This window comes from Natrix helvetica (assembly GCF_964273705.1).
Source record: "Natrix helvetica genome assembly, chromosome: 2".
Classification (NCBI taxonomy): domain Eukaryota; kingdom Metazoa; phylum Chordata; class Lepidosauria; order Squamata; family Natricidae; genus Natrix; species Natrix helvetica.
Window position 1 is genome coordinate 140,134,147 of NC_138552.1, and position 15,786 is coordinate 140,149,932.

The window sequence follows — 15,786 nt, forward strand, 5'->3', positions numbered from 1 at the left end:
TGTTCATGCTTGTCATTGCACCTCTCCTTTTCTGCGTTTTCTAACTGATATAAAGAAGCAGCAACCATTGTGTAATTTTTCTTCTCCTCCTCCTGGTTTATTGGACTGGGAATATTTTGGACTTCTTTCTAGTCTACTAATCCATTTTGAGCTCACAATTTCTCTTCATCTTTTCCTTCTCTTCACTTTTAGATTTCAAAATTGAAATTTTCTAATCTTTAGCTATTTAGTTCTGTTCAAGCCCTCCTTCCCCCCTCCCAATCCTCTATCAAGGTACATTTTGGTCCCAGTTTTATTTAAAAAGGAAATCTTTGCTTCATGAAATTACCTATGGGTTAAATATTACAAGGGAAAGTTATTACTTTTTTTGACAATTCCAGCTGCAGTGCCTAGAAAGGTCAAACATTTCCCAGTCGTCTTAAATATCATCTCATTTTCTATAGTTACCATTATTTCATATAAAATTACATTTGCATGGTATTGAAATAAGTAAATGTTATCCAAAAGGTAAAGATACCCTCAAGTTCAGCTTGGCTCCAGGAGATTACATGAACACATCCAAGTAACATTTCTTTGCAATAATACAAAAGTGGCATTGCCTTCTTCAGGGATGTTTTTCAATTTCTCAGTCCAGCTACAGTTGGGAATACTCTGATGGTTTCTCTTTCAAGTATTAACCAAACTCACTCTTGCTTAGCTTCCATGTTTGGCCAAATACTGTCCCTGATAAATGTTAACTATCTTATGGAGAAAAGTAATATTATAAAAATGAATATTACTTCAAGATTCATATATATTTACTTAGAGGCACTCAATTTTATTACTTTGAAATTAGCATTAAAGGAGACTGATTAAGAATTGTTTTATGGAAAAGACAAACCCCTAGATTATCTTTATCTAAATGATGGTTATCATATGGTGAAAAGGGCTTTAAAATTTCTGATTTTAAGTTTCTTGCCGGTCATATATTTTGACTTTAATTTCTCTGAGAACATAAATGAATGAAACGACTATGGGTTTTATTGCAAAAATGATTATTTGATCTCTCTAATATTGTTGCAGAAACTTAATTCTGTTTCTAGCAAGAAATTGACTGTATTTTCTATATAAAAATTTGCAAAGCCTAGTCAGAAAATGTTGAGAGAGAAGCATAATTTCTATCTTTTCCTCATTATACTTTTTAAGACAATCCATGAAAATTTCAGGTATTTTTAAAAATTGTGCTGGATATGTAAAATTGTTGATTGTAGCCTTGTTTTCTTACCTATTATTTTAACTGCATGCACATAGGTATTGAGAGCCAGTTTGGTATAGTGGTTAAGGCATTAGGCTGGAAACTGCGAGACCATGAATTTGAGTCCTACCTTAGGCACAAAGCCAGCGGAGTGGAGTGGTCAGACATTTTCTGTCAGCCCTAGGAAAGAGGTAACGGCAAGCCACTTCTGAAAAACCTTGCCAGGAAAACTGTAAGGGCTTATACTGGCAGGCTCCAGGAATTGGACATGAATGAATGGGGGGGAGGGACCCATAGATTTTGCGCTTGTCATGGACTCACTGCAGACAATCCATAACAATGAATCTAGCCATGGAAAATACAAAGTTGGTCTAGGCCAGGGGTGTCAAACTCAATTTCATTGAGGGCCGTATTAGGGCTGTGGTTGACCTTTGGGGAGGGAGGCTGGCCGACTGGGTGGGTATGGCCAGCTTGAAGCCACTCCCCAAATTGCTGGCATGTTTCCTCTTCTCACTGGGTAGATTCGGCCAAAGCCACGCTGGCCTGATGTTTCCTCTTCGCATTGGGTAGACTGGGTTGAAGCCATGCTGGCCCGATATTTCTTCACATTGGGGAGACCAGGCTGAAGTGATGTGGGCCGGCCCCTTACATTTTCCAGGATGGTCCTGTGGGCCAGATCCGACCACATCACGGGTCACATTGGCTCAAGGGCCTTGAGTTTGACACCCCTGGTCTAGGCTATTTTCCCTGATTTGAGAATTCTGAGATTTGTTGGAATTACAATCTCAGAGTTTCCAGCCAGTAGTAAAGTGGCTTTAACTGCAGTTCCCCAAAATCCGCAGAACATCAGACTGAGGAAGGATGTTCGAAACACCGGTTGCTTCCTTGGGATCTTCTTTTCAATCAGCTTGGGTCCACAGCTTAGAAGCATTTTGTTATGATTTTTAATCAGGTACTAAATATTGACTGGGGTCCTTATTTCACTGAATCCAATCATTGCTATATATTTATTAGGATAGATCAAATTGAACACCTGTTTTCATTTATGTAGGCATCCTCACGTTTATACATATTTATAAATAGTTCTCATTTAGCAACTGCATTGCTAAGCAATTCTTCACATTTTGACAGCTATGAAAAAGTAACATCCTTGCATTTATGAGCCGTAGTGGTACAGTGGTTAGAATGTAGTATCGTAGGCTAATTCTGTTGACTACCAGTAGTTCAATTCTCACCAGCTCAAGGTTGACTCAGCCTTCCATCCTTCTGAGGTTGATAAAATGAGGACCCAGATTGTTGGGGGCAATATGCTGACTCTGTAAACCACTTAGAGAGGGCTATAAAGCACTGTGAAGCGGTATACAATATACTGTAAATCTAAACCTTATGCTATAAGTGCTATGACCTTCAGATGTTTGTAAGGCAAAGGAAAGGTGAGGATAGTAAGCACAGTACAGTTTCACTTAGTCCCTCTTTGTTTAATGACTAAGTTGCTGGTGCCAATTGTGGTTGTTAAGTTTAAGTTTTATTAGATTTATAGACCGCCCCCTCTCCCCGAAGGGGAGACTACCTGTACTGGCCTCCAGAGAAACTTGTCAAAATACAGGAATTACGTCATACGAATAATAGTATGAAACCTTATAATATGATTTAAAGAGTTGGCATCAAGTTTATTAGTGTGCTATTTTAGGTATAGCTACCATATTTTGCTATAATGAAGTTATAGTTTGACATCTTCAAAGCTACTCAGCTAATTCAAAGTGTTACTTATATAAGAATTACTATACTGCAATTCAGTCCTCCGGATTCTGCTCCCCACATATTTCTGGAGGTAACCCGATGAGCAAAAAATTATATTCATATTGTATCATTATACAAAAATGAAGCGTTAAATTAACTGCACTGAGGTTTCTCAAGTTGAAAGAGCTTTTTTTTTAAAAAAAAGAACCTTGGTTTACCTTTCTTATGCACCTATCCTAAGTTTAAGTTATGCTGTGTTGCTGTGTTAAAAGGAGAGAACTGACACACGAGGCAAAACTACTTGTACAGGTTAGTCCTGAGTAATCGATCAATGTAACTGAAATAACTCAGCAACTTTATTTCCTTGCCTGCTAGAAGGCTATCATGTCACATTTTATACAAGTGTGTGCACACACTTGTAATATATACATACACACACATTTACAGTACATACCGTATTTTTCGGACTATAAGACACACCGGACTATAAGACGAACCTAGATTTACAGGAGGAAAACAAGAAAAAAAGTTTTTGGCCTCCACACATCGCATTTTTGCCCTCCCCAGCCCCCAGAAGCACTCTGCAGTGCTCCGCATGTCCTCCCGCTTTTGCCAAAAACGCACCTGTTTTTGGCCTGGAGAGTGCTTCTGGGGGCCAGGGGAGGGCAGAAACACGACATATGAAGGGTTCAGGAGGCCACATGCCCGTATTCAGTCTATAAGACGCACTGAAATTTTCACACACTTTTAGGGAGGGAAAGTCTGTCTTATACTCCAAAAAATACGGTATATAACTATATGTTATATGTGTTATATGTATGTATGTATATACATGTATATATACACATGTATGTGTGTTTGTGTATAGAGCTTTTATTAAGTTAAAACACATCTTTTTTACCTAGCGATCGACTGAAGAAAGCTAAAATGCTATGACATCAGAACATTACACAGGCAATATTCAAGGCCTGTTTAAAATTATTAAAACATATCTGTAACACTGTTTTTGCTTCATTTCTGTAGTACTTCTTTTCCTTCTAACACAATCTAGTTCAAATCCTTTTCATTTATATGTTGTACTGCTAAGTCACAGTATGTTCAGCTCTTGGAATCCTTTTCAAATTAGCTCCTTTAATCAATTACTGTGCTATTCTGTAAATTCTTCCAATTCTTCCAAGGTTCTGCAAACCTTTGTTTCTCAGGTATCATTAAGTTACTATTGAGATAGTATTTTCAGGGACGTATGAAGTTTTACAGGTAGTTCATTATTTTTTAAAAAAAAATAGGCATTCTGTTTTAAAACTGGGTTTTTGATCATTCGCAGTATTTTTAAAAGGTCATCATGGGTGTGGTACAAATGAAACAGTCGAGAGAATTTTTTTTTAAAAAAATCCTCCATCTTATAACAATGTTAACTATCTTACCAAGCAAGTAAAGCCTGAGAACAGATAATAGATAAAACAGGTTAAAAAAAACAAGTACTTGAAAAGAATTCAAGTCAAGAAGTTATATTATTCTAGAGGAAATACAATTTTTTTTTACTTGCTACCTAAATCAGGGGTCCTCAACTCCTGAGTTGCAATCCAGTACTGGGCTGTGACCTGTTCGGAGCCGGGTCTTAGAAGCGGTAAGTGCACATGCATGCAGCCCCATTTGTGCAAGCAGAGTGAGTGCATGCTCACTACTTGTACAAATGGAGCTGCGCCCACTCACCTGCCACTCGCACAAAACCATCCCTTCTTCCCCACCAGTCCGCAAAGCTGGAAAGGTTGGGGAACGCTGACCTAAATGACACAGCCAAGTGCCAGATGAGGCCATTCTATAACCAAACCTTTCTCCTGTAGCCTCCCATTGGTGGATCCAGCAATTGAAGATCTTAAAAGTCCAGATAAGCAGTCACCTCCTTCAACTGGAACTAAAAATAAACTATAAACCAAAGAGTCAAAGCTCAGCAACATCAGTCTGGAGGGGGCTGCTTGTCCTGTGATCTTGTAGCTGTATTATGGGAAGTGATGATCCCAGGCCAGTTTCAGGTATGACCTGGGGTGGTTTCCGGCTGCTGCTACTGCCGGTTTGCTCAGGGATGCACTTTGCGAGTTACGCACCCATGCACAGTACTAAAACAAAAAACCCAAGATGGCGCTGAGAGATCCAGTTCAGGGGCATGGCACGATGAGTTACTACCTATTCGGCTGAACTTGTCCGAACCGGTAGGAACCCACCTCTGGGTATGACGCATTATAATAGTTCAAAGAAGAGATCTAGTCACCTCCGAGGTCAAGCTATTGTATTTTTGAAAATCCAAAGTGAAAATGGATTTTGAGCAAGTTATTATCTATGCTGCCCCCTTCCAGGAGACAAATTGTGATGGATTCGCAAACCAGACTATGCAACCATAGTTTTGGAGTCCTGGGATAGCATAAGGCTGACTGAAAACAGCATTAATTCTTGCTTTAAGATTCCACAGTGATTTTCCGCTTTCCTAGCTCAAGCTACCGAAGAGAAGAGAGCGGTGTGCGACAGATTGCTTTTCTGAGCTCTTCTCACTTTCTTTTCTCTCACCTACACTACATTGCACATGGACTTAAAATGGTAACTCCTAACAACCACACAGGGCATTCTATAGCCCGAGCAGAGTGTGGGTGTAGAGAGGAAGTGATTTTTGAGGGGGAGCCCTGAGAAGTCTTACACTTTCCTACTACAGCACTGACCTCTCTGCAAAGCTCCCTTCATGCAGGAATGAGGCTTTATAATAGGCTGCTCTGATCTCAGTGGAGGCTAATTTAAAGCCTCATTGCACACAGAGAGATGAGGTTGTTTTAAATGAGCTTTTTTATTATACTTTTAAAAAAACTCAACTCAAGAAAATTCCAGTGTGGGCATACTACTTATGTATAGGATATAACCTACGGCCAAAATTTATTTCCATAGGAAATGGTATTTCAAGGAACAAGATTTTATTCCTAGGAAGAAATTTCTCACATAGCAAAAATGGAAAATTCTGCTTAAGTCACAAATTGTAGCTAAGAGCCAAGAAGGGATGTTCCTTACTTTTGGGCTTTCAATCCATCTGCTTTGTAATTTGAAGGTTCCACCTGATGAAAAGTATTTAGTATCTTAGTTTTTCATTTTGTGATCTTAAAAATGTAGTATAACAGCTGAAGGATTTTTGGGGGATACTTCATTCAGATCCAGGTTTTCCATTGTCAAGTAATTAAAAGGCGAGTCTCTAGCCAACAATCTGTTCTCACTGCCACATGATATAGCCTAATTATTCAAGAAGAGAGCATCTAAGCTGGTTGCTTTCTCCAATTTTTTATTTTATTTTTAAACATAAAACCAGATGATTAGTGGCGCTCCAATAATTCCAGAAATGTTATTGCCTGCAGTTGGCATTCAATTCCAAAGCACTGGGATATAGTTATTTACAAAGCATTAGCTTAATAAATATTGAGTTCTTCTTTCTTCTTCTGGAAGAATATTGAATGACCTTTGGAAAAAATAAGCATTTGCTCTTCCAACATGTCTCAGCTGCTTAGAAGCTCTCTTAAAATAGTCTGATACAATCCATGTAAACAGGATTCTTAAGACATTTTAAAGTAGAGATATGAAACGTACAAACTGTGGATCAAAACAGGTCATAAGGGAGCCCACGATGGCTGCAACATACATTCTGCCTGACATATGATAGATACCTTGGTGTGGGAACCACTCATCTTCATGTCTCCCGTCTGCAAACACTTCCCACGCTGATTTTTCCTCTGAGAATTTTCCGTAAATGTTTTGGGAAAAATTCTAGAACATGTGCAACTATAGCAGATCTGTTTAGCTTTGTTATTTCCCAAAGGCATTCAAAAGGGCCTAAAACACTTGTTAGTGACTTCAGAAAAAGATGGCTAATGGCGGATAAATTGCCATTCAGTGGCGTAGCGTGGGGGGTGCAGGGGGGGCCGGCCGCACCGGGCGCAACATCTGGGGGGGCGCACTCGCAGCTCTGACGATGCCATAGGTCCCTTCTCCGATCTGGTTCAACTTCTCGAATTCCTTGACGCTCCGGCATCTTCCCAGCTGGAAGGAGAGCTGGTGAGAAGGCCGTTTCTGCAGCTGGGGGCGCGGGGGGAGGAAGCAGCCAGTGTGTGTGTGTCGGGGTGGGCTGGGGGAGCAGCTCCTGCCTGGATGCAGCACTGGCGCCTGGCAGGTGAGCGCGGACTACACACCCCAGCCCGCCTGGCCGCCGGGGGAGCGCGAAGGGCACCCTGGCAGTCGGAGTCTGCTCACCCGGTGTGCGGGAGGCACTGCGAAGAAGCCGCCGTGCAGCCGCTTCAGGCGCAGAGGCTCGGGCTCTTGCTCCGCCATGCTCTTCCCTCCGCCGCCTCCCGCTTCCGCACAGGCCAGCTGGAAGGGGCGGGCCGAGAAAGCCTGCTGGGTCGCCCCTGCCCGGCCCCGCCTGCCAGTCAGGAGGGCTTGCTTCGTTCCTGGCCACTGACGCTCTTCTCCGAACAGGGGCACCTGGGCAGCCCTTGCCCGGTGTAATTGGAGGGAGTGGGCTCACCAGCCTCCCGGCCCCACAAGGCAGTCGGTCTATTCCTTCTTTCCTCAAAAGCAGGGACCTCCCCCCTTGCCTGGATCCCACTCCATGCCAAGAAGCCTCTTATTCACTTTAGGAAGTGAAATTACTGCATTTAACAAACACAAATATTGGAAGAGAAGAGAAGAGAAGGGTTGGGGCGTCAGACTGGCCCGTCTCAGCTCCGGAAGCTCCTCGGATGACCCTGCACTGGCAGGGGGGCAGTGGCGTAGCGTGGGGGGTGCAGGGGGGGCGGCCGCATCGGGCGCAACATCTTAGGGGGTGCAAATTACTTGCCTTGCCCCGGATGCTGACAACCCACGCTACGCCACTGTTGCCATTCCAGACAGCTTGCCACCTCATACTGATCACATTGAACAATCCCCAGGTGTCTCCCATTTGAACACAGAGCAGTCTCAAAGACATTGGTATAGGGCTGTTGGGAAATCTGACCTCACACTGAGGCAAATGTTCAAATAACTCAGCAGGAGGATTCTTCAGGCTTTGAGAATGATTCAGAAGAAGTCAATCTGGCCTCACATGACCATAAAATCTCTCCCTGATTCTTTGGGCTTCTATGTGAAGGTGCTACAGCTTTAAGGCTTGTGTACCTTTAACAAACAAATTTCTAATAGCAGCAGTCAGTTGGAAAATACTGACCTAGAGCATCTCTAAGGATTCCAGGTTATCCCCACTGCTACCTAATATATACTTAACTGCTGGGAGAGGGTGGCTAGTGTTTTGAAGAGCAGCATCACCAATTATAGCAATAGCACTTAAGACTGCCATACTGCTTCTCAGTGCTTTACAGCCGTCTCTAAGCGGTTTACAGAGTCAGCCTATTGCTCCCAACAATCTGGGTCCTCATTTTACCCAACTCAGAAGGATGGAAGGCTGAGTCAACCTTGAGCCTCGTGAGTTTCGATCTGCCAAATTGCTGGCAGCTGGTAGTCAGCAGAAGTAGCCTGCAGTACTGCACTCTAACCACTGCACCACCATGGCTCTTATGCTGATGAACACAACTCTACCCCTCTTTCTCCATTTAAATCCAAATAAATGATTCAAGTTCTAAAGTCACCACTTTATGTTGTCAATAGGGTAATGAGGGTAAATAAATTAAAGTTTAATCCAAACAAAACTCAGGTTCTTAAAGGCAAACTGAGACTAGAAATTAAAACCTCAGCTCGATAGAAAGACATCCTTTAAACTCTGTGGGTATTCCTTGGCCATAATGACCTCTGGTTGATTGCCTTTGGCACAACATCAATGCTGAAATGAGTAAATGAATATTTACACAGCTAAGATTCATGGGCCAACTGTGTACAATTCTAGAGATGCCAGGTTTGATGTATGCATTAATTATAATTTGTTTGGACTATTGTAATGAGTTCTATATCAGGTTGCCTTTGAAAAATATTTAGAAACTTCAGTTGCTAGAGAACGTTGCATCCAAAAATAAGCCATGTTACAGACCCAACTACCACAGAGATTTTGAACACAATGCAAAGTACTGCTTCGGACACACAAGTTATTGTATGACTAAGAGACAGGCAATTTTCTCATTTGAATCTGCTCAGGTTTTAGGATCTATGGGTGAGGTATCCTAGTCTGCAAGAGATCATTAGGGGTGATAGAAAATGACACTAAGGCAACATCTCCTCATAGGTTGCTTACAGCCTCTGAAACTGCCTGCAAAAGGAGATCAAATGAACATTGTTTCCATTATTCTTTTATGAGCAGGCAAAAATAAATAGTTGATCAGACAAACTTTGGGAATCTGAGGTGACTTTCTGTTGAAATCATTTGAACGTACAAATGCTAGTACTACTGATATAGTTGTGATTATTCCTATATGATGGCTTTTAATATTTTAATTAAAATGTGCTACTTTACTTGTGGCTTATTCTTAGCCATTTTCAGGATTAATTCTGATGTCAATCCCATCTGAAAGAGCTGTTCTGACCACCAGTCTAATCCCTTGCTGAATGCCAAAATCCAAATTAATGACAGGTGGTTGTCTTAGCTTCTGCTTACACCTTTCTAGTGAAAATGAGCCATCACTTCCCTGGGAAATTGGTCCCACTGTCAACTGCTCCTGCAGTTAGAAAGGTCATTTCTGCCCCCAAAAACACTGAATTGGAATCTGCCCTCCTATAACCTAATCTGTTAGTCTATGTCCTGCACTCTGAGATAAATAAAGACGTTTTAATCTTCTGTTTGACATCCTTCAGGTAATTCAAGAAGATTTCATATCATCACCCCACTATCCTTTAGCCTACCAAAACTAAATATAGCCAGCTCTGTCCAGCTCTCTTTATACGACTTAGTGTCTAGTCAGTGTAAAATCTTGCATTATATTTCCTGACCATGGGGAGTGCCATTTATATAACTACAGCTATTTTTAAACACACATTTTCAAGGCTATTGAGCTTGACTTTCTATACCGCCCCCAGTGTAATCTCTTCTTGAGTTCCAGAACCTAAAGATGCCATTATGAAATTTTAAAACAGGATTTTTATGAAAGCATCCTAAGAGAAAAAAAACTTCTATGTTAGAAGATAGCATCTATGCGACTATCTTCAGATACAGGTAATACTTGACTTACAACCAAAATTGAGCCGAGGTGGCGCAGTGGTTAGAATGCAGTACTGCAGGCTACTTCAGCTAACAGCTAGCTGCAATTCACATCTCACCCGGCTCAAGGTTGACTCAGCCTTCCATCCTTCTGAGGTAGGTAAAATGAGGACCCTGGTTGTTGGGGGCAATTTGATGACTCTGTAAACCTCTTAGAGAGGGCTGTAAAAGCACTATGAAGCGATATGTAAGTGTAAGCGTTATTCCTATTGCTAAAATTGGGACTGCAATTTTGGTTATCAAATGAAGCAGTTGAACAAATGACTGATTCGTTCAATGATTCAATCCCAGTTGCAGTTGCTAAACAATCTCCAAGGTTGTTAAGTGAATGGAGTAAAAGAGCTGCATGCTGAAGGATTTTTGCACCCCTCCATGCACAGAAGGGAACTCCTCCAAAACACTGTGTGGAGCTCTGGTTCTGAGGCCCTTGGGAGGAGTTCCCCTCCTCTCTCTGTACGGGAGGGAATTCCTCTAAAGGGCTGAACAAATGGATCAGACTTCTGGATCAGACCTTCTGGATCTGAGCTCTGTTTCTGTGTGTGAAGGGGTGGGAAACCCCTCCCAAGGGCTGCAGAAATGAAGCTCAGATCTTTGTGATCTGCAATCTGAAGAAGAGAATGCCTCCACTAGGCTACAGAAATGTTCTCCACAAGCCAAGCTCCATTTCCACAGTCTGGCAGAGACGTTCGGCGCCATTTGGCAGGTCGCTCTTTCAGCCAGCCCCATTGACTTTCAGGGAAGCCAGCAGAGAAGATGGCAAATGGCAATCACATGTGGCTCCTGGTAATAAGTTGTTAAGTGCGAACAGATTGCCCAGCGTCCAAAATGTAGCTGGGTGATCACAAGGGGAGGGAGAGGCACAATGTTTCACAACAGTCAGAAGTGCTTTGCTCTTTCTAAGGCCATGGTAACTTTGAACAGCCATTAAGCGACCTGTCATAAGTCAAGGACTACCTGTAATATCGGATACAGCAACTGAGGGGGAAAATAGGTTATGGCAAACATCTTGAAAACTGATTTATCCATACCATATGACAAGAATAGTCATCAATATCTGAGCAATAATTTAACTGCAAACATATTCACAGAAACATACATAAACATTTAAAATAAGAAATGAGAAACTCTCAAGCAAAAAAATAAAATAAAATAAGAATAGCACCATAAAACCAAAAGGCACGTCAGAAGAGAAGTATGATGAGAAGAAAATGCAGGCTGGTGTTGAAAAAAAATGTCTGAACAGCAGGAATGGGAGAGCAGGAAAAGCAACAGTAGCAATGGCAAAAGGGGGAAAAAAATGAAACCACCTCTTACAACTTAAACTCTTACAACTCTTACAACTGTGTGAATTTTAATTAGCAGAGAAGAAAAAGAAAGCAGCAGTACAAAACGAATAACATTTTCTGTGCAATATCTTTTGGCCTCAGTGTACTGCTATTCCAAGTATTTGATTCAAAAGATGCTACTGATGCTGAATGGCCCATGGAGCAAAATAAATAAACTAATCAGAATTATAAACCTTGATTTCTTGACGACAAGCAGTAGTGAGCGCCATCGCCAACAGAGACCAAGAATGAACAAAAGCTTCATCCCTGGTTATGACCTTCTGCTTTCATTTTTCCAGAAACATACCTTTGATAGGATTGAAAAAGGAGGGTGAAAAACGGCCCAACGGAAAGTTCGGTAATAAACTTTTGGTTGGCCCGTTGGGCCTGTTTTTTGCCCTCCCCAGGCTCCTGAGGCTTTCCTGAAGCCTGGGGAGGGCGAAAATGGCCTCCCCTGGCCCTCAGGAAGGCAGAAAATCCGCTGGTCAGCGCATGCATGCATGCCGGCGCTGAGGGCTGCCGTGCCGGCAAATATGGCTCCATGTGCCACCTGTGGCACACGTGCCATAGATTCACCGTCATGGATCTAGGTTAATAAACCTGAGATTTAGTAATTAGTGGAAACAAAAGCAAGAACTGGTCTCCTTTAGGCCATTCAGAAACAGAGAATAATACACAAGATTGGAGTTTGTTTCACATTATTACTAAGGCAGGAGAACACTACTAGTACTCTTTCTTTGAATATTGTTGACTGCAAAATTGACCATGTGCTGAAGTCTTGCCTTATGCAGGACACTCTTCATTTTAGGTCCCTCCTGTTTCCATTCTTTATCCAGGTTTCTGACCTGTTGCCCTTTGTATTGAGCGTAATTTAATGTCTTTCAGTATTCCTTTGGCAGTACAACAACTTCTGAAATGTATCGGAGTATTTTAGATTGCCAGTAATTTAAAATGTACTTCCTGTATACTTTCCATATTACACCAGTGCCCAGAACATTTTGAATGATGGGATGACCTTGTTAGTCTTTTGGGTATTTTAATTAGCCTACATCTACATTTTGCTGATCTCTACTCTAAGAAAGTTTGGGAAGCTATAAAACCAGTTTTGGTTGCAATGGATATTGTAGTATTTATGGGGATTATTTGATTAAATCCTGGAGTAAAAAAAAAGTTTAAGAGGTATTGGACAAAACATATATGTTTGTTCAGCAAAAATAGATAATTACTTCCCACCCTGCCGAGAGTTAAATCTTATTTAAAAACACTGGCATAAATCCAAACATATAAATACCCCGCAATATCTTTGGAAATAATTTCAGTTATTCCAGATTCTCTACTGTTCTGGACTCTATTAAATTATTGTACAAAATTAATCCTTTCCTTCTGAACTGAGAGTTTAATTTAACAATATTTGTATTGTTAAACTCCTGAAACCATAAGCAGAAACTAAGCCCCATTGGGAGGGGTGACTTATTGCGAACTCTTTTTGTGCTTCTGATATTAAATCTTTGTCCATATTGAATAGACAATCAATTTTGAAACTGACTTATAAATATATATTTGTTTATGTGAGTGAAGTAAGAATGGTTGAGCACTGTAATCTATAGGGAGAAGCTATGGAATAAGGTATTTGCTTAGTTTGATTGTAATTCCAAAATACTATGATTCTACTTTATCATAGTGCTTCTAAGTCAGGGACGTGCGGTCAGGGGAGGCAGGGGAGGCAGAGCCTCACCTCTCTCATCATGAAAATAAAAAAAAGGGAAAAGGCGCTGAGGAGCCTTCTGCACATGTGGTCCGGGAATGGGCTCCACTGAGTCAATTCTTATTCCCCGCCTTCCTGAGTCAACATGAAGGGGACCACGGTCCCATGAAGCGCACTCCGTGGTCCCCTTCATGTTGACTCAGGAGTCAGGAAGGCGGGGAATGGGTCCACTTGTGCAGGAGGCTGAAGCTGCCTCAGCCTCCTGCACACATGGTCCCATTCCCCACCTTCCTGAGTCAACATGAAGGGGACTGTGGCTCGCGCTGATGACATCACCAGCCTCACCAGCCATAAACCTCACCGCACGTCACTGTTCTAAGTGTTAACATTTGCTAAATTCTGAAAAGCGTAATTTTGCCCTGATGAAATGTTATGAGACAACAAGGAATACAAACCAGTTATGTATATGGAACATGCCATAGAGACATCTTATAAATGTCAGACACAATAACAATATCACCTCGGCCACAACTTCATTGAGCTGAACTTATAGGAGAAGCAAATGAAGAGACTACTTGATCACTGAGTCAATTCTTATACCTTAGATCGATAATGTGTGAAGTTAGCTTAGTATAAATCTTAATCAGCTAAGATAACTGGTAAATTTACGTGCTGCTCTTGTAATTCTAGCCCAACGACAACATTTTACTATTAAGGTTCTCAGAACCAGGGCAGAATTTATAACCTTTTATCTGAATTTTTATCTCAATTAAGATCAACTGCTAGCAAAGTGACTATCCAGAGAAAGTTGCCCTAATAAATATTTACTGACATTTGCACAGCCAGCACTGATCTAGCATAGTTCCTCTCAGTATACCATGTTCATAAGTCAATTATGTATTTCTTGGGTTTTTTTTGCTGAAGAGGCATCATTTGTTTCTTTTTTAAAAAAACAACTTTGCCTTCCATTTTGAAAGCCTGTTCTAATCCTTCTATCTATTTTTTGTGTTGTTCTGGCAACAAATATGAGTCCTTTAATTTTAATCAGATACAGCAATCAGATGACAAAACCGAATACTTGTTACACCCATCTGCATTTTTCTTCTCATCTAGCCACCTTTAGATTGGAAAAGGAAACAAGTAACATATGATGTAAAAGTGCTTTATTGAAAAATAAAAGGAAGAGCAGGAATCTCATAAACTCTGCTATATCCTTACCTGTGCTCTGACGGAGGGATCTTTTTTAATCCACTTTATCATTGTTTCGTAAACCAGTTCTTCTGTTTTTGTGTTTAGGCTGTCATTTGACATATAGGAAATGATGTCATCCTTTGAGATATTAAGTATCTCCTCTTGATTTGCCACTTCTGGGAAAATCTGCAGGGCGTAGGCCTTTGCCATATTGTATAGTTCGCTGCACTGCATTGCTTCAGCCATGGCTAATATTCCTAAGCAATTGCTAGCGGTCAACTGTTTTTCTAAAAAGAACATAAGAAACAAAAGGTATAGGACAGGTCTTCCATTTTCTTGACCAATATTATTACATGCCACAGGTCACAAATATATACCATGATGATGATTTTTACTCATTGTACGTCAGAGGTGGGTTGCCAATTACTTTACTACTGGTTCAGGCATGCAAAGCCTCGGGGGGGGGGGGCAGAGCCTCCCACCACCACTACTACCAGTTTGGCCGATCTGGGCCGAACTGGCAGCAACCACCTCTGTTATACATGTAGCCTGTCTGTCATTTCTTGTTCTGATTGTCATAAATAGCAATAACACTTAGACTTATATACTGCTTCACAGCACTTTCTAAGCAGTTTACAGAGTCAGCATATTGCCCCCAACAATCTGGGTCTTCATTTTACCAGCCTCAAAAGGATGGAAGGCTGAGTCAACCTTGAGCCGGTGAGGATTGAATTCCTGGCAGTGAGCTGAATTAGCCTGCAATACGGCATTCTAACCACTGCGCCACCATGGCTCATGCCATTTGAATGCCACCTGGAATCTCAAAGGGTGATTGGAGACGAAGGATAAATACCAGCCTCTAACAAATGTGCATAATAAGGGTAATAATATAAATACAAAATGAGCCCAGCATATCTTAAATATTAGCCTTATTAAGAGGGAACATGAAGAGCCAAGAGTAGGGGTGATGTCTTATAAGGGCTGTGTAAACATGGCAGTTCGATGAGAGCATTCAAGGGTTAGGGTTAGCTAGCAATAAGATACAGGGTTCAACATCCCGAGAATCTTAGATTTCATTTAAAAAAAAACAATTTTTAAACATTTATTATTATTATGGTTGAAGAAATCAGAAAAGTTGGTGCAGTTAAGGATACTACTTCCTCCACCTACCCATCCTGCACTGCAGCAGTGACTTTGCAGTTGTTTCCCAATTAAAACTCAAGAATTTGGGATTAAACAATTCTTGAAATTAATTGCATAAATAATTGTAAATCCTCAGAAAAAGATTAAAATAAGTAAATCCTCAAGAAAGAAACCTCAAAAAAGATTAAAATAAATAAATTCTTAGTAAAAGATCCTCCAGGAGCCTTAAGAGTGTCACCCCGGAGGA

General features: G+C 41.1%; 1 protein-coding gene across 3 annotated transcripts in view; it reads right to left on the bottom strand.

The window, feature by feature from the left end:
* The window catches only part of KLHL29 (kelch like family member 29), a 495,400-nt gene that overhangs the window by 69,608 nt on the left and 410,006 nt on the right, over window positions 1-15,786 (bottom strand). For all 3 annotated transcript variants that reach the window (XM_081940648.1, XM_081940649.1, XM_081940650.1), the window contains one exon: window positions 14,424-14,683. In XM_081940648.1, the coding sequence (XP_081796774.1) occupies window positions 14,424-14,683 (260 nt within the window). The remainder of the gene's footprint in view (window positions 1-14,423; window positions 14,684-15,786) is intronic.